At 39.3% G+C, this 19,627-nt stretch overlaps 1 protein-coding gene across 2 annotated transcripts; it reads right to left on the bottom strand.

The window, feature by feature from the left end:
* Positions 1–12,136: 12,136 nt before the first annotated feature.
* Positions 12,137–14,989, bottom strand: LOC145595443 (uncharacterized). 2 transcript variants are annotated; one of them, XM_081651860.1, is made up of 2 exons: positions 14,892–14,989; positions 12,137–14,314 (listed from the first exon to the last, which is right to left on the bottom strand). In XM_081651860.1, the coding sequence occupies exon 2, from the start codon at positions 14,311–14,313 to the stop codon at positions 12,304–12,306; it is 2,010 nt and encodes a 669-aa protein (XP_081507986.1). In that variant the 5' UTR covers position 14,314; positions 14,892–14,989; the 3' UTR covers positions 12,137–12,303. The 2 variants fall into 2 exon arrangements, with proteins under 2 accessions (XP_081507986.1, XP_081507987.1); XM_081651861.1 differs by having other exon boundaries at positions 12,137–14,323; positions 14,892–14,982.
* Between the last annotated feature and the right edge of the window lie 4,638 nt (positions 14,990–19,627).

The raw sequence follows: 19,627 nt of genomic DNA, 5'->3' as shown, positions 1-19,627 counted from the left end.
AAGAGAGATGGTCAATCGGATGGGTGGTGGTCTTTATATACCCAACCTCACAAATATACCGTCCATCCTAAACTATCTAGCTGCAAAGGTTGGAAGGATAAGTTTTTCTTTATGTCAGTCCCAGAGGATTTTCCTTTGAGGAGAACTTTTTTTCAAGCCTCATCCCCATTTTGATTCAATCCCCGAGAGAGATCTCGGGAAGCATGAAGAAAGGGCTGTCAATCACTTTGACATCTCTGAACATGACGAAGGCGACGGCAAGGTCCGTCTAATTCCTGCGGTGTGGGTGCCGAATGTGAGTTATATTCTGGGCAACGCGCCGCTATCTCGTGTCGGTCTTTGTTGGACTGACCAGCATGGTATAGCTTATCCTTCTTGGTTTTATTACTCTTATTCACTAATTATTCATGTTCTTATTTTCATAACAAAAACGGCGTAGTTTACTTGTTTAATGTTACCTTCCTTACCCTTTTATTGTTTTTTTTATATATATTCGCATTTAACTGATTGAATTTACATTTCTTTTTACCATGCATTGATAAGTTGGATAACAGACAACTCGGCCTATCTTCTGACGGGACAAGGGTTATCAGGCGCTGCCCCAAAGCTTCCGACCCGTACGATACTCTTGCTTCCGTCTGCGGGCGTGCTCCAGCTATTAGTGCCAAGAGAAGAGCTGAGATCATGGCCGATGATAATGCCAAGAAAAGAAAGCTAACACCTCTAGCCAATCGGCGAGGTGGCATTGTGATCTCCAGCCCCAGGCAACCTGAAGGGCGTGCCGAAAAGAAAAAAGATCAATCGGCGCCCGAGAAGAAGAAGGACCAGTCGGTGCCTGAAAGGACCCCGACTGTCAACAAAGCTAAAAGCCCTGAGGCCGTTGTGAAGAAGGTTATCCAGGGTATTGAGATCGAAGATCTCACTTCTGCTGAATCTCCCCGTCAACCTCAGGCAACCACCGCAATTGCTCCTACAACGGCTGGGTCGGATTCCAGCATCCCAGCCTTGACTTATCGGTCCAATCAATGGATTGAGCGTGTTTCTGGAAGGTTTCCAGATGAGGTTCTGAAGGGGTTTGCTGTCCCTCCCGGCCATTCCGGCGACCGTTGGCAACCTGCTATGGATGTCGGCTGGAACGAATCTATGATAACCGATGACCCAATGCAAGGTGGAAATCTCGGTTATCGGCTGTTGAGCAATTTGACACTGCCAATGGACAGACCTGCTGGTCCAATCGGCCCCCTTGCTGCTACCCACATGCACAACATGATGAAGGTACGTATACATATTATTATTTTATTTCTTTACATATATATTTTTATGTAGCGTTCTCGGCTTCCCTACTTTTACCTAAATATACATTTCTATAGGTCGTCATGTCTGGCACAGAGCTGGTTGAGATGTATCGTTACTACCAGGAGAAACATCATCAAGCCTCTGCCAGCGAAAGTGCCATGCAGGAGGTCATCAAAAATGCTGAAAAGGCCCTCGATGATCTGAGGAAAATAAAAGAAAAAGATGACAGGGAGATGTCGGAGCTGAAGGTCAAGGCTGAGAGGGTTGCCAATCTCGAGCTAGAGGTGCAAAGTTTAAAGACTCAGATCACTGAGAAAAACAAGGCCGTTGAACGGCTTCCCTCAGTTGAAAAAGATCTCCGGGATGCCAGGATTAAAATTAAGAGCCTTGAAGAAAAGGTTCAAGAAATGGAAGCCGACAAACCTGGTATCCGTCGGAGAGCGGTCGGCCGTTATCTAGCCTCTGATGAGTTCTGCTCCAAACTCCAAGATCGTTTTGATGGAGGTTGGACCGCTGCTCAGAGATGTATTGCTCACGCCGCCGGTTGGAAGAAGGACGATTGGGCGAAAATTGAAAAGGCTTTCGGCGAGGAAGCCTACAAGATCCCCTCTGGCTTTGAGGCGCAGCAATTTTCTGATGAGGACTTGTATAACCTGGCGCCAACTGTTGATGACGGCCCCAGCAATCCCAGCATTTTGGATTCCCCAGTGCCTGAGAATGCTCAATCTTGAAGGGGCGGGCAGTCATCACCGACATCCTCTTGTGGGTCTTGTATCATTGGGCCTTATCAGCCGTAACTCTTTTATTGTCTTTTGTATGTATGAACATGTTTTGGCAGTGCTGTTTTATCGGCATATACCCCTCTTTTGTGGTGATGCCTGTCGGTTGTTAATTTTATCTGTTGCGTAAACTTATTTTTGTTTTTACTGTCTGCCGATTACCTTCAAAACTCTACACTTTTATCATAACTGTGTTGTTCTTTACCTATCGTTTTCTAGTTTACCTGTTTTTAAACAAGGTTATGATAATCATGTTGCCTTGCCTTGCTAGTTTTCAACGCATAAAAAATTGCAAAAAATAATTACTTACCTAATGCTTTGTCTGAAATCCGAAAACTTCCAGTTAGAAACCTTTTTAAAGACGCCAGCTTCCGAAGATACCAGATCTAAAACCTGGCTCGAAAAATTGCATATAAAAATTACCAGCATACTTTAAAAACTTATCAGCATACTATGGATATCACAACGCATATGAACGCCAACTATGGACATCACAACGCATATGAACGCCATATCATTCCTTGTCCCCCCCAGTGTACATAGTTCACGTTAGAGCTATGCACACTGAGCTGCGAACATAAAAAGTGAACGGTTGTTGCTGGTTCAGATTATAACACTGGTCACCTACTGCTGTGTTGTTTTAGCCAGTTAGGTACCCTCTCGGCGATCATTTTCTGAGCTACGCCTCATGTCGGCGTATACTCGAATTGATTTGGCCGGTATTTATATTTTGAACCAGCAACCTCATGAGTTAACGTATACAACTGATCAGGTTGTATAACTGTTATCTTCATGGAAGCGGTTTTTAGCTGTCCATCCCACTTAACGATGTTCTGTTAAATGGAGGATGCCTATTTCAATGCGCATTGTCTGAATACTCCTTCATTCATTACCGATATCTTTTTTTATATCAGTTTCCAGAAATAAGAATTTGTTCATTACACATAGTATTTTTTCAATACAGCCGAGTTCCATACATTTTTTAGAGGTGTCCCATCCGGGGTTTCTAGATAAAATGACCCTTGGATGACGACATCTCTTATTCGATAAGGCCCTTCCCAATTCGCAGTCAGCTTCCCATCTTCATTACCCTTACCGGTTGCTGCGGTTCTTCGTAATACTAGATCTCCTTTACTTAACGGCCTATGTGATACTCTTCTATTGTAGGCCCGTGACATTCTTTCTTTAAAGACAGCTGACTTAACTGCTGCTTTTTCTCTTAGCTCTGGCAAGAAATCTAACTGTTGCCGTAGGAGTAAATCATTTTGATCTGCACAGTAATGCTGAATCCGGAATGTCGGCAACCCGACCTCTGCTGGTATGACTGCCTCCGTTCCAAAAACCAGAGTATAAGGGGATTCACCTGTGGCTTCTCTCATCGTTGTCCTGTTGGCCCATAATATTTCTGGTATCAAATCTGCCCATAAACCTTTTGCGTCTTCGATCTTTTTCTTAATTGCCGTTATTATCTGCTTATTTGCTGCTTCTGCCTGGCCGTTAGACTGTGGGTGGCATACTGCTGCATAAGCAAATTTTACCTTATACATCATTAAGAGATCTTTGACTGGCTTACAGTCAAATTGAGTTCCATGATCGAAAACCATCGCCATCGGCAACCCGAACCTCGTGAAGATGTTTTTCCATATAAACTTTTTCACCTCCGGTGCCGTTATCTTCGTTACTGGTTCTGCTTCTATCCACTTGGTGAAGTAATCAATTCCCACTATCAGATATTTTCTTCCGCCTGTGGCTGATGGGAATGGGCCTACTATATCCATTCCCCACTGGGCAAAAGGGATTGGGTTCAGTATCGGAGTTAGATCGTTCGGGGGCAAGTTGATAACTGGGGCAAACCTTTGGCACTTTTCACATTTTTTAACATAAGCCTTTGCATCTGTGTTCATTGTCGGCCAGTAATATCCCCTTCTCATTGCCTCTGCAGCTATTGACAGCTGCATTCCAGCTACTGCAGCTTCATATTCGGCCTCATTATTTGTTGCCCTGAACTTAAATTTCATGGCGTATTCAAACATTTTTCCATCTGGAGCCGTTATCACAATTCCAGCCCCTGCCCCCGTTGTTGTGGCCGATCCATCAACTGATACCTGCCATGTTCCCAACTCCTCTTCTTCATCTGTGTCTGTGGTTTCAACAATAAAATCTGATAATGCCTGAGCCTTAATTGACGTCCTAGGCTTGTAACTTATTTCATACTCCGATAACTCTACTGCCCATGTCAGTAGTCTACCAGACGTATCCATTTTGCGCAGTGACTTCTCCAGGGGATGATTGGTGAGTACTTCTATTGGATGTGCATCAAAGTAAGGTCTTAACTTCCTGGCTGCTACTAGTACAGCTAAAGCCATCTTCTCTATAACTGGATATCTGCGTTCTGCCGCATTCAAGACATGGCTGACAAAGTAAATCGGTTGTTGTTGTCTCTTCCTTTCTACCAACAAAACGGCCGCTATTGTTTTTGGTGATGCTGAGATGTATAATTGTAACACTTCTCCCTTCTCAGGCCTGGCAATTGTGGGAAGAGATTTAAGATGATTCCTCACTACTTCTAAGGCATCACTTTGTTCTTTTCCCCACTCAAATGCCTTATTCTTTCTCAGCACCATAAAAAACGGGAGTGCTTTATCAGCTGATTTGCTGATAAATCTTGTTAGCCCTGCCATCCTGCCCGTTAACCTCTGTATATCACGGATGGTTTTTGGTTGTTTCATTTGAAGCACCGCATTCACCTTATCGGGATTTGCATCTATCCCCCGTTCACTAACCATGAAACCTAAAAACTTCCCTGATCTCACCCCAAAAACACACTTCTCTGGATTCAACTTCATTTGATATTTTCTCAAGGTTTCGAATGTCTCCCTCAGATCAGCTATATGGTCTTCTTTGTTCTTACTCTTTACTATCGTATCATCCACATACACCTCAACATTCCGCCCTTTCTGTTTCTCAAAAATCTTATCCACCAACTTCTGATAGGTTGCCCCTGCATTTTTCAACCCAAACGGCATTGCCTTATAACAATACACACCTACATCTGTTATAAAGGCCGTTTTATTTCTGTCGGCCTTATGCATGCTGACCTGGTGATATCCTGAGAATGCATCCAGAAAACTAAGCATGGCATGACCAGAGGTCGAATCTACCAGCCTATCTATCCGAGGTAATGGGTAGCAATCCTTAGGGCAAGCTTTATTCAAATCTGTAAAATCCACACACATTCGCCATTTTCCTGTCGGCTTCCTCACCATTACTACATTTGCCAACCATTCGGGATATGTACAGGGTTCTATAAACCCTGCTGCCAAGAGCTTATTCACCTCGGCCTGGATCGCTTCTATCTTCTCAGTCGAGAAATTACGCTTCTTCTGCCTTATCGGCCTAAACTTTCTATCAACATTCAGCTTATGTTCCATTACCCCAGGATGTATGCCTGGCATCTCACTGGCCGAGAACGCAAAGACGTCGGCGTTCTCGCGCAATAAACTTATCAGGTTACACCTGGTCTCCACATCCATATCTGCCCCAACTTTCACTGTTCTACTGGGGTTGCCTGGCTGCAATTCAACTTGGGCGGTTTCTCCGCCCGGCAACGGCCTTGGTGTTTCTTCAGGTCTTGCATCAAAGTTTTTCATTGTCAAATCTTGCACTGTCGGTTCACCTTCCCTTGTTGGGTTGCATGGAACTGCGGCATCACCAACTGGGTTCTTCAAAGCTGTTACATAACAGGCTTTCGACATAGCCTGACCTCCATACACCTTTTCCACAGCTCCCAAGTTTGATACATAGGCTATTGCCAAATGGTATGTTGATACAACAACCTGCATAAACAACACGTTCGCTGAACTACCTCCATCCACCAGCACCCTTTTGATGTCAGCCCCATTGATCTTGGTTATCAGGACTAACGGATCATCATGTGGGAACACTACACCTCGTGCATCTCCTTCCGTAAATACAACTTGTGGTATTGATGCCGGCCGAGGGCGATTATCTACATCTAAAGCACAAACTAGATGACGGTGCTCCGCTAAATGCTTCTTCGCTCCACTAATCGTCCCTCCGTGAATCGGCCCCCCCGTTATCACATCCACTCTTCCTGTAGATAACGGTGGTACTCCTGCATCCCCTTGTCGGACTATCCTCCCCTGTGTCCTTTCGGGCCCCGCTTCTATCTGCTGCCTCTCTACTGTTTGTGTTGGTTGCTGATTTCTGCCGGTATTGTGTTAGGTGCCCTTTCCTAATCAACTCCTCAATGTTGTCCTTCAATTGAGTACACTCTTCTGTATAACGCCCCCCATCCCTATGGAACATACAGTACTTCTTCACGTCCCTCGACCTTGCTTTCATGGGAATCGGCCTTGACCAATCTTCTCTGTTCTGATTCACTGAATAGATTGCAGCCCTTGGTGTATTCAGGGGAGTGTAGGTGTTGTATCTCATTGGCAGCCTTGTCGGTCTGGTATCTTGCCGACTTCCTCCTCCCCTTCCTGGGGCAGGAGCCCTCGACCTGCTCCCTCCAGACGAGGTCCCTTCATTTTGACTTTGCCCCTTTCCAGCCACTATATGCCTGCTACTCGTCTTCAACAGCTCCTCGCTCTTTATGTAATCGTGAGCTTTGCTGAACGCTGCCGCCAATGTCGGCAGACTCTTCCTTGTAAGATACCTTTTGAAATCCGAATCAACTAACCCATTCATCAAAGCCATCACGGCTATCTCCTGTTGTAACTTCGGAATAGTGTTTGCTTCATTGTTAAATCTCCTGATATAATCCCTCAGAGATTCATCTGGTTTCTGCTCCACGGCCATCAATTCTCCAGAAGTTCTCTGCCTTACACTATTACTGACATATTGCCCTACAAACATCTCAGTCAGTCTTTCAAAGCTATCTACTGATCCAACTTCAAGATTGTTAAACCAATCGGCTGCAGCCCCAATCAAAGTTGTCGGAAAGACCTTACACCAAACTGCATCTGAGTTTGTGTACAGCATCATATGTCCCTCATAAGACGTTATGAATCTTGCCGGATCCCCTCTTCCATCATATCTACAAGTCGGCATTTTCACCTTCTCCATTGGTTGATTTAAGATGTGCTGGGCAAATGGGGATGCCCTTAACTGCACTACCGTGCGTACTGCTTGCCTGCTACTTGCGAGCTTCTTTGCTGCTGAGTTCTGGTATCCACAACATGACTCGAGGATTGCTCATCCTGCCGTGATGTTGTATGCGTCCTTACTGACGACTCATGTCGGGGTCTCCTTGACGAGTTCTCCAGCTGATTGTGTTGTTCCTCCTGGTGACGGTGCGATGTTCCTCTATCGGCCTGGGCAGCTTCTCTTTCAGCCCGTGCCGCCTCAGCCTCCTTTCTCTTTTTACTCATTGCACTCATCACCCTTGCGGCTGTTTCCAGTTCATCTGGAGTGAATGCCGCCATAGGATCCTCTGCCTCCCCTCCTCCTGCAGGGGGGGTTATCGGCATATGGAACTGATTACCCTCTAAAGTATGGGTTTCATCTACTATCTCCACCTTGGGTTGTCCTTCTGGTATTGCATTGTTAAAATTGCTTCCGGTCATGATTATTGTTGTTGTATATATATTTTGTGTGAGGTTCTTATTATTGTTTCTGTCTGATCCCGAAATTGTTTCTGTCTGATCCCGACTCCTCCAGGAACTCGGACCTGAGATTCTGATACCCCTATCGGCAAGCTGAGAACCTACATAATGAGAAGAAGTTAGCTAACCCCGGGGTGATCCGGGGATAACCACTCCGATGATAAAGTCAGAAAGTGTTTGAGAAGAGAAGATAAGTAAGAGAGAGAAAGTAGAGAGAGATTAGAGAGAGAGAATAATTAATGCCCTCATTAATGAGGTTTTACCTACTTATTTATAGTAATCTACCTTAACAGGTGGCTTTCACCCATGCACAACCTTTTGTGCCAAGTGTCGAGTTTCTGTTGCCACGTGTTAAATTGCGGCAGGCCGACATGTCCTCTTTCTGCAACATATCAGCATCTTCTTGTGATCTGGTCATGTCCAGATATCATCCCATACAGCATGGGATTAACACTTTTGTTAGTAAAACTCAAGCCCTAGCATCATCCAATCACCTTTTTATGAAAGGAGGATACAAAAATATTTGAGAGTTAGTTATTGGAAAACTTCAAGTTGTAATATTATATTAATTTCTCTGTCTCTTTCTGTTTATTGATCTTATTTAGGGCCTGTTCTCATACGTTGAAATTCAGTTCACTTCAGTTTAGTCAGCTCAGTTCAGCTCCTAATTTCCTTCTCTTATAAAATAATCATTTCAGTTCAGTCCAGTTCAGCTTAATTCAGTTCATATCAGTTCAGTTGAGTTCGTCAATGAGGCCCTTAAAATCTTTATTTTGACGGAATATAATTTTTAACTATGAAGAAGTATTGATAAATTTAAGATTTGTTAATTTAAAATGTAAACCTTTATAATTTTTAAGTTGAGTAATTGAAAATATTGGTGTTTGAATATATATATACAAGAAAAGTGTGTAACGGTGAAATACAAAGAATAACTTATGGCATGTTCTCTTCAGCTTATTTTCAATTCAGTTCAGCTCCAAGTTCAGTTTTTTACTGTTCTAAAATTCTTTCTCTCTTAAAATATTCAACTTTAATAAGTTCAATTCAGTGTAGTCAATCAAATCGAACAGGACCTTATTTACACCTTTTTTTTTCTTCAAAATAGATGCACAGCAGACTTTCTCATTTTTTACATGACTTAAACCATAATATTAATACATGAGATAATGTTTTTCGATACATCTTAACTTATACTCCATTTTTAGCATAAACTTTTTTGTAATTTTACTATCGTATAAAAGATAATTAGAGGTACTCGGGGTCACAATTGTGGATCAGGAGATAAGGTTAACTAAACCTGGCTTGAGTATGTAGTACACAAAGGTAAATAAATACTCCAATGCAAACTTGATGTCAATTGCTAGTAAAACTCTTGAGCAGTACGCAAAGTAGACTCAAGTCAAATACTCGTAGTCAATTGTCCAAAGTTGATATCACATAGAAAATTAAAATTCATCTTTGGTCTTGCAAATATTGATAGGGTCATCTGCAAATAAAGGCTTGAATTACAGCAACTCCAAGCGAGCACTCTTGACCAGCAACATATTAGCAAACAATCTGTTCTAGTTTTTACAAATTAATTGGTAAAACGTGATTCAATATACCTATCAAATCTGAACTAATAATAATCTAGCACTCTGTATCTCATCTGCTAACATATTTGTGCAAAATGGTACAACGTTCACGATCCTAGAAAATTCTGGAAATAAACAACTCACATGCTTCAAAACTGATTCAACACATCTCTCCTACAGAAAAGCATGTCAATGAGAAGAGCACCATAATTACATTTTATGTGCTACAGACCTACAGTACCTCTGCTACAATTAGAATACCGACTTCAACTTCAGCTACAGATGCATAGACTCGTCTTAGTGATGTTACCCTTTGTTCTTAATACATGGGAAGAGCACTATAATTACATTTTATGCACTATAGAGCTACAGCACCTCTGCTACAATCAGAATATTGACTTCAACTTCAGCTACATATGCATAGACTCGTCTTAGTAATGCTCCTATCCCAAACTACAAGCATTATCTTCACCAATCTTTCATGAAAATGAAATCACTGCAACACCCAATGGTAACACTGTCAACTACATGCTGAGTTAAAGAGATGAGGAATTTCATGATATTGTTTTACTGTCAACTTCCTGCTTAAAACATGAAATATGTGATCATAGTTGTTACTTTCAACGTTCATTCAAAGTTACATGCAGTACAAGTTTTAGTTATCAGAAATGATGTAGCCAAGAGAAACGTACCCTAACTCTTCAAGCCCTAGCAACAAACACTAAATCAAACATACAAAGTACTTTATTGTAACTTTAATTGTCTAATTTATTCAATTGGATTGATGTACTGACTTGAAGATAGTGGGTTTGCAAGAGCATGACTGAATAGAAGCGGGTGGAGGACGAAAACATTTGTGGATGACCACAGGAGAAATGTGCAATTGAACCTTTCCTTTTAGAAATAAGGCTTTGTACTTGTTGTGATCAAGCTCATTTACTTGAGCAGTTACATTGCATTAAGCTAATTATAAAGTAAACCTATAATGAAACTTATTGATACTTGCAACACCTCAAATTAAAACAAAATCCATATTGAAACAGTTGCTCAACAAACGATGATGAACAAAAGAGATGTACAGTTTATATTTTCTTTAAAAAAACAAGAGAGTTGTGCAGAACCAAAATTCTTTCTCAGTGTCTGAATCTAACACAAAGATTGACCGAGCAAAAGATCAAAACTAGACTACTAAAGCCCCAATTCTGGAATGAAAAAAATCCCACAGTGGGTACTTATTGTGCAAAAGCATGACTGGATGGATAGAAACAGGCGGATGAAGAAAATTTTTGTGGACGGCCACAGGAGATATAGATTTTTGGTTCATACAACTGAACCATACCTACTGGGAATAAGGCTTTGGTTTGTAGACTTGTAGTTGTTTGTTGTTGTGATCAAGCTCATTCACTTAAGCAATTAGATTGCATTTAGCTAGAAAACCTAAAAAGAAACTAATTAATTTTTATGGTTCATAATTTGCAACACCTCAAATCTAAATACAACCTACATTGAAAAAAGAGAAGACTAAATGTTAAATTCAGCTGCTAGACACATGATAATGAACAAAAGAGGTGTAAGGAACATATTATATTTTTTTCTTTAATAAAAAAAGATTTGTATGAAACCAAAATTTTTTTTCAATATATGAAGCCAACATAGAGCTTGCATGAGCAAAAGATAAAATTTAGACTAGTAAAGTCTCCATTCTGTAGAGCGAAAATCCCATAGTGGGTACTTATTTTACAATAACAGCCTAATCCTTTAAAGCTATATATATCCCTATAAAATAGATAACTTCATTTCAATTAAACAAAAAATAGTTGCCAAATAGGAGAGCTTTTTTTTTTTTTTTTTTGGATGAAATTCTTAATGCATTCTACTTGGGACTTGGGAGAAACAATTGGGATTTGTAGGTATTAGAACAAGGGCCTACAGGGCATTCAAAGTGTGAATGAGAGCATTGCATATTTTGAGGGTTATTATTTTCCACCCAAAATCAACACAACGCACAAAGAAGCCTCAATTTTTCTACTGTGAAAATGCAAATAAAAAATTAACAGCCAATTTAATGTCATAAACCTAGAGCTACCACATTGTAACAGCAGAAATCAATTGCATTTGCTCAGATCAAAGCAGTGAATTTAATCACTCAACTCGACAAAATCTAATAAATCAAATATAAAACTTAAAATTTTATTCATTAGCACCTATTAAGTCTAGAAGACATTTGGTTGGGTAGCTCGAGAGGGTAAACAACTTTGCAGTAGAATTCTCAATTCTATTGTACAAATACACCAACAGAATTCACAATTTGATATAAAATTAAATAAAATATTAATGTAAAAGTATCACAGTACTCAAGACAATGAAATCGTAAATAATAGGATACTGATGCTCACCTGGAATAGAATAGATAGTAGACCTTGCATCTGGAAGTTAAGAGAAAAAGCAAAAGCGAAAAATATGCTGAAGAAGAGGATGAGTTTTCCATAGACTTGGCTACATGCTTCTTAATTCTTCCACTAGTAATAGATAATCAAGAACCCTCAAAACAGTGGAGCACTAATTTGATTAATCAAATTCAATTGTCAACCCTGAAAACCATCTAAGAGGTATAGAGGCAGATAATTACCAGTTGCTTCAGATTCTAGAAGAGGGTCCGCAGAGACCATAGCCATGTAATTCAATCTTCAATGGATATCTTTCTAACAGAGCAAATACCTGACACAGAACAAGACAAAAGGGGAGCAGGATAATATTCTAACTATTATTACTAAAAAAAAAAAAATTAAAAATCTCAACTTCATGACAACATATCTGTTAGTTATTACCAAAAATTAGGAGAGAGAGAGAGAGAGAGAGAGAGAGAGAGAGAGAGAGAGAGAGAGAGAGAATATGTATGAAGTGTGGATTATGGAGAACATATACACCATTTACAGGTATACAACACAAATATGTAACAAATTAAGGCCAAGGCAATGTACAAAACTGAGCATATACATTTTAATTTTGGCGATCAAGATTTCATTGGTCAGTCATCTCATTTATGACTCTAGCAGCATCACTAAGTCTTCTAGCTGATTTATATGAGTTAGAAACAACAAGATGCAATTCCTTCTTATTTATGTTTGGGTCGGAATTCAGCGTCTCAAAAAGTAATTCCACAGTCTCAAAGTCACCTCTTGCTCCATACAGACTCAACATTTGGAAATGAACTTCACTGGGGAAAATACAGCCCTCTTCTCGCATCTCCCTATAGACTAAATCAGCCCTTTCAAAATCCCTGACTTTTCCATAAGCATTCAAGGCAAGAGCGATGACATTTGAATTGGGGAAGTATCTTGCTGCTCTCATCTTTTCAAACACCTCTATGACATTTGAATATTTCCTGTTTCTTGAATAAAGTTCCATCATACACTCGAATACTGAGATATCCTTTACTTCACCAGCATCAAATGCCTGTCGAAAGACCCATGTGGCTTCTTCAATCCTTCCAGCTCTGCAAAGAATAGTTATTGCAGTATCTCGGGGGATATTGTCTGGACACTTAAGCTCATGGAGCAGCCGTTTTGCATGAGCAACTAATCCTGCTCTCTCATAAGCCACTATCATAGTCTGGTACAGAACCTGGTCAATTTCAACACCAGAACTCCTAAGCTTTTGAAACAACTTGGCGGCACGATCCAATTTCCCAGCCCTACTCCATATAGATATTATGGTTGAATATGTAATTGCATTTGGCTGAATCCCACTTTTCTGCATCTCTTGAACCAAATTTCCAGCTTTCTCGTGCTCAAGAGACTTGCCATATATTTTTATCATGGTATTGTAGGTAACAACATTCTGTTCAATATTTTTTTTTTGCATCAAGCGAAAAAGATGTATAGCTTCACCAAAAAGCTCAGCCTCTCCATACACTCTCAAAAGTGTATTATAACTAACAACATTTGGCTCAATGCCCATCTTTCTCATACTCCAGAAAAGCTGATCAGCTTCCTTGGCCATATCAAGCTGTCCATAAACATCTATCATAATGTTGCAGGTAGTGAGGTCAAGAACACATTTAGCCTCACTCATCTCAGAAAATACAGACAATGCCTCAACAAACTTATGATTCTCCACATACATGTTCAAAAGGGTCGAGTAACTAACTGTATCTGGTTTAACTCCGTTTTCTTTCATTTCTTTCAAAAGATCCTGAGCCTCACAAAACAACTTAGCTTTCCCAAACACATTAATCATTGTATTGTAAGCCACAAGGTCAGGCCTAATACCGGACCTCTTCAACCTTGAAAACAAAGAAATTGCTTTGGAATAATCACTCAATTTGCGAGACAACTCAATCAAGTTACTGTACAAAACAAGATCACCCGACACGCGATCCTGCTCCATCTTCTGTAGCCAAGAAAGTGCAGAATCAAACAAGCCCTCTTTCCCAAATTGGGTTATGAGCATCGAGTAAGTAAACCTATCAGGGGCCAATGCTCTCTGTCGCATTTCGTCAAACAGACCATGTGCAACCTCCCATTGCTTTGCCCGAAGCACATTACGAATAACAACATTGTAAACAAACACTGATGGAGAATATAAAGCAACATCGTTTATCCAATCAAGCAATGCAATTGACCGTTGCCAATCTGATTCGCGAGAAAGAAGGGAAACCATAAACCGAACAGATAGTTGCCTGCCTTTATAAGGTGACAAAAGAGCAAACAACTCCCCCTCATCAGCAGTTTGCGAAATGGACTTCAACAAATCATCCATGTCTACGCTGTGATCCAAGAAAGTGTTTCTTTGTGGTGGGTTTTGGCGGTATGTCCGTGGTGGTTGCTGTGAAAAAGAAGTAGATAATGGCGAAAGTACTGCCTCTGATGGTAACCTGGTCCAAACATCTTTGGTTGAAGATAACGCGGTTCTTGTGAGATTACATCGAGTTCTATGTCCATAAATAATGCTCTTAAAAGCGGAAATTCGTTGAGTGTGTGCTATTGCAAGAACACCTCCATCCACCATCAACAAAGTACTATCAAGCATCCTACATAAACTAAACAAACCATTTTACATATCTTATAACGGATTAGAGCTCGACAACCATACATTACGAAAAATCCTCTCCCTAACTTCACAAAAATCCATTCCTTCTAAGAAATTGAAATCCCTAACTTCACAAAAATCCATTCTTTCTAAGAAAATGAAAAGGGTACTCATACACTATATTTGATTTATTTAGGCACACAAGCCCGTCTCCGAGCAAGGGCAAGAGGGCAACTGCCAAGGGCCCAAGGACAATAAGTTCAAATTCAAACTTTCATCATAACATTGAGGATTAAAAACAAAAACTTGCAACACATTATCAACCAAATTTGAGTCAATTATATAAAAGTAAGCTCTAAATTCACAAAAATTTCTTCTTGCTTAAGAATATCAACAATATTGTTCGCAATAATCTACCATTAACTTCAGTACTAATAACCAATAGTTTGATAATCATCCTCAGAAGAACCCTAAATTGACTATACTGACAATTCAATTAAGGATAATTCTATATGGTAAAATTTAAATTCAATGAATAATAACAAACAAATAGAAGAAATAAAAATTAAAAATCTTACCTCAGAAGCTACTTCAATGGTGGAAAGGAAGCTGAGAATATGCTTCAATGAAGGAGGGGTAGAAAAAGAGTTGCTGCGTGCGTAAAAGTGGGTTCACGGTCCAAAATCGGAAATTTAAAAATTTAGTACTCATCAGACTCCTAGATATTGGACTAGTTGTGACTAGGGTTGTACTTGTACACCAGTCCAAAATCGAACCGGACCTGAACCGGATTTGTTGGAATTGGACCTCAATCAAATACTCGTAATTTTGAGGATTGGAGACCGGACCTGATTCAACAGATCCCGTTTCGAGTCAGACCTGATCCAACAAGTTCGGTCCAGGTTTGGACCTGAACAAACCTGTTTTGTGATTTTTTTGTTTTTTATTTATACATAACTTGTTGGACCTGTTAATCTGTTATGACGATTTCAGACTTGTTGCATAATTTTATAATTACATATAATCTCAAATTATCAATCACAAAAGTTACGTAAAGTCTATAAAGTCCCAATTGTTTAACACCAAAAATACTTAACCCAAATGAAAACTGATTTAGTGTTTTGATTCTTGAAAAAAAGCTTTTTTAAAAAAATAAATAAATAAAAAACACAATTTTACTAGTATTCAGGTCCATATCTAAAAACCCCGGTTTTAGACCTGATCTGGACTAGAACCGAAATCATTGATTTTTAAGGACCGGGACCGGACCTGAATCCTCTCCCCTCCCAATTGTTGTTGCGGGGGATCGAACACGTAGTCTTCCCGGGCCCTGTTCTTTTGAGCTGTTCTGCTCAACTCTATCCTACTATGCTCTGCTCTGCTAAAATCTGCTCTGCAGTGTGTGAAAGCCCTGCCTACTCTGCTGAAAACTGCTCTGCTTTGCTCTGCGTAGAAGCTCAAAAGAATATGGCCCTAGTGCAGCCTCAATCACCACAGCACCAACAACTAATTGGTATGACTTGTGCAATTGTGCTAGACTTGGAACAGATTGGTACTAGATAATTCCCAAGTCATATTCGATTTTTGAACGTATAACAGTACAGAGTATTTAAAATGTAGAAATCTCTAGAGAATTTTAACTCAATATTCAATTATAGTATAATATTTTTAAAAAATACTTTGTAAATCGGAAAATACAAGTTTCTCTCATTGATAAACAAAAGTTATTCATCACCTGGCATTTTTATAAATAAATCAAATTTTTCATTAACGTGTGCTTCATAGTTAATGATGATTGAGTAAAGTTGATTTATTTACGAAAATTCGATGTGGTTAACACTTTTTGTTTATTATTGAGAGAAACTAGGGCAAGCTCCTTCGTATATAAGTAGTAATGAAGTTTCTAGACAAATTAATTATTCTGCAAAAAAAAAAAAAGGACATAGGTAAAGTAGAGGTTAGAGGGAAAATTATATATATACCATTACATCGTATAATGGTACCTTATGAAAGCTTATTGGTACTAAACTCAACCAAAACTATGAAAACACTAAAAAACACCAATTAGTAATAAAAGTTGCTCTTACGAGCCAAAAACACTACCAATTATGACCAAGGGACGGGGGTAAAATACTATATAAATTAGACATATCACTCAATGATGTGGAGAGCGTCGAAGGCTGATTTTTTGCTCCCACCTGGCTGATCTTACCAGGTGTTTCTCTGCGGACCCTTCAATAGAAGAATCTTTGTCCAATCAAGTGTTGCAGCTGCCTTCTCCTTGGGATATAGAGTTGGCCGCCTGTCCTTAACTAGCTTCCTTATCTCAGCTAGCGGAGTCTTTTTAGCTAGCTGACCCTTGCTAGAGTCAGCCTTGTTTTTGTTGATCAGACCCTTGATTTCACCCTTGAAACTAGTCATGAATTTCATGAGTTCGTCCCGGGTGACTGAGGCTGATCCTCTGGCGTCGAAATTTACCCTTCTAGCCGCCCAGACGGTATGTCTGGACCCGCCTGGCTTGTATGTTGTTCCAGTTGTTCCTTGGAACGGATGTATCTGGAGATGAATGACCCATCCTCGGCCATATACGTCTCCACATTATCATCATCCTCTTGGTCAGTATAGACTTCCGGCTGAGGTTCCTGTTGAGGAATGCTTGAATTACCCGGTGGAATAACCGGTTGAAGGTTGTTAGGATCAGGAGTTGGTACAGACTCTTGAACCATTTTTGAGGTACTCTCCCCACAGACGGCGCCAAATGTTTTGGGTGTTTTTTTCCCTCGGGAGAGTTACAACTCGAAGACTGGTCCGGTGCGAGTTGTACCTGCAAAACAACGGAGACTCCAGGTTGTTGGAGTTTTCTCCGACAATCAAGTTAGTACTTGAAAGAGAGTGTAATAAGTGCGAAATTTAGGTGGGATCTTCTCGGATTTCGAGATTAGGCGTTCTCTGATGAGAGAGAAAGTGGGTGTAATAATAAATGATTCAATGTTTTTCCAAAAATGGGGGAAATCTCCCTATTTATAGGGTCATTGGAATTCATGCCCTTACTTAGGTCATTCTGACCTAGTTTAGGTGGGCTGCGCCGCATTGTGGCTTCCTCGGGATTTGGGCCTTTCGAAGGCCGCCTTTTCTCATTTTCCTGGAGTGCCACGTGTCAAGCTGGGAATGGTCCACTTGGGACTGACCCTTGGGTGACACGTGTCACCCTCTTATTGAACCACGTGGCGGGGGGGTAAAATTACCCTAAACAGTTAGCACTTAGTAGTTGGGTGCTATACAGTACATATTGTCTAATTTGTTGGTTAAACACATAAGATGTATACGTTCTTGTTCTCTGTCTTAATTACAAGGAACCAATTAGTATTAAGTGATTGAAGTAACTTAAGCTGTATGTAGTTATGCAATTTTTCCTATGATGAACAGAATTTATACATACGGTATGTGGTTTTCTTTTTTTATTTGGTTGACATTCAAATTAAATATAATAAAAAAAAAAGAACATTAGGTTGACATCCAAATTAAATACTACTATAAAAAAAATAAAATAAAATAAAATTTAAAAAAACCAGAACATTAGGCAAGTTTTCATTCATGAGTTGGCATGAAACATACAAGAATTTTAATCAACAGGTATCCATCAGTTGATTGTCAACTTTTTACAAGTTTTAACTGATCATGATCTTCTAATCTCATTCACTCCATTGACATCTATAAGAAAAGAGGGACATATTTGCTAAATGATAGGTCTGAATCTAGAGCGAATACGATTTCAAACTATACATCATCAGGTAGATGGAGATTGTTAAAAATTTCAGAATTAATAGAAATGCATACTACATACTCCCTTGCTTAAGAGTTAAGATCTATATTAAAAAAAACTGTCTCTTCTCTTGGATTGTTATCTAAGCAGCTTGTATAATATAATGGACTATTAATGTCAGTCAACGATGTGATAGGTGAACAAAGTTCTGGAATAGGACTTGGTACATACTCCATATCAACATAAAGTAGTTATCAGAGTATCAAGTCATACTAACAATTAATTCATATAGCATCAGGAAAAGGTGGAGAGTCAACATCATAGTTTTAATTTTATGACACAAGATTGCTTTTGCTTAGGTTTACTTAGGGCTTGTTCACATTTACTTAATTTCAGTTCAGTTCAGTTTAGTTCAGCTCTTATCAGTTCAGCTCAGTTTAGTTCAGTTCAGTTCAGTTCAGCTCTTAATTTTCCTCTCACATAAAATATTCATTTCAGCTCAATTCAGTTCAGTTCAGTTCAGTTCAGTTCAGCTCTAATCAGTTCAGTTCAGTTCAGTTCAGCTCAATTCAGTAAATATGAACAGACCCTTAGGCTACAACGTTTACTAATTCACATCGTATAAACAGAGTTTGGTTAACATGTTAAAAGAAACGTTTTTTTTTTAAAAAATAATAGAATCCATTTCACATCTAATTGCTTATGTACCCATAGTTTCTCTCTCAAAATATTACTTATATGCTCATAGTTTTGTTAACATGTTTTAAAACAAATTAAAAAGGGGGAAAAGTCATTTCATCTTCGATAGCTTAAAATGAAACAAGTTAAATCGAACCAATAACTATTACCTACAAAAATACACATTCCTTTCTCAAAAAATAATACTTCCTCCGTTTTCTTTTACTTGCAACACACCTTTTAAGCACGCAGTTTAAAGAGATCATTAGTGAGGGTAAACGAGCGATTTTATCAATATTATTTTTACACGAAAATTAGAACAGGGTTAAGTATCATTTGTAAAAATTATAATGAAATATTTGTCCGTTTACATTACATAAACCCGACCTCAAAATACGTGCCACAAGGCTGTGTTGCAACTTGCAAGTAAAAGAAAACGGAGGAAGTATAACAAAATTTGACGAAATATTCTAAACCCAAAAAAAACACACTACTATTAGTATTCACAAGTCCTCCAAAAAAAAATTACTCTACATGCATTTTTTTTTCTTATCTAAATACTTCCTCCGTTTTCTTTAAGATGCAACACACCTTTTAGCGCGGTAATTAAGAAATGTGGGGTTTACATGATATAATAAACTTTATAATAGGAGAGTGGTTGTTAGGAGTGTAATTTAGTGGGTCATGTGCTTTAAATAAGGGATATATATAGTATAGTTTTTCCAAATAACTTTCCTTTTATAGTGTGTTGCAAGTATTGTGACATTTCCTTTTTAGGGAAGTGTTGCAAGTAAAAGAAAACGGAGGAAGTATAACCTTCACTATATAAAACGAATACTAAGGCAAGTACATAAATAAAGTAACAAGACTAAA

Source organism: Chenopodium album, chromosome 19 (assembly GCF_948465745.1).
Source record: "Chenopodium album chromosome 19, dcCheAlbu1.1, whole genome shotgun sequence".
Lineage (NCBI taxonomy): Eukaryota > Viridiplantae > Streptophyta > Magnoliopsida > Caryophyllales > Amaranthaceae > Chenopodium > Chenopodium album.
Note: the sequence above shows the minus strand (reverse complement) of the source record. Positions and strands in the feature narration are given on the sequence as shown.

Bases quoted from the DNA above. Each gene is read 5' to 3' on its own strand.
- LOC145595443 (XM_081651860.1), bottom strand. From the start codon at position 14,313: ATGCTTGATAGTACTTTGTTGATGGTGGATGGAGGTGTTCTTGCAATA.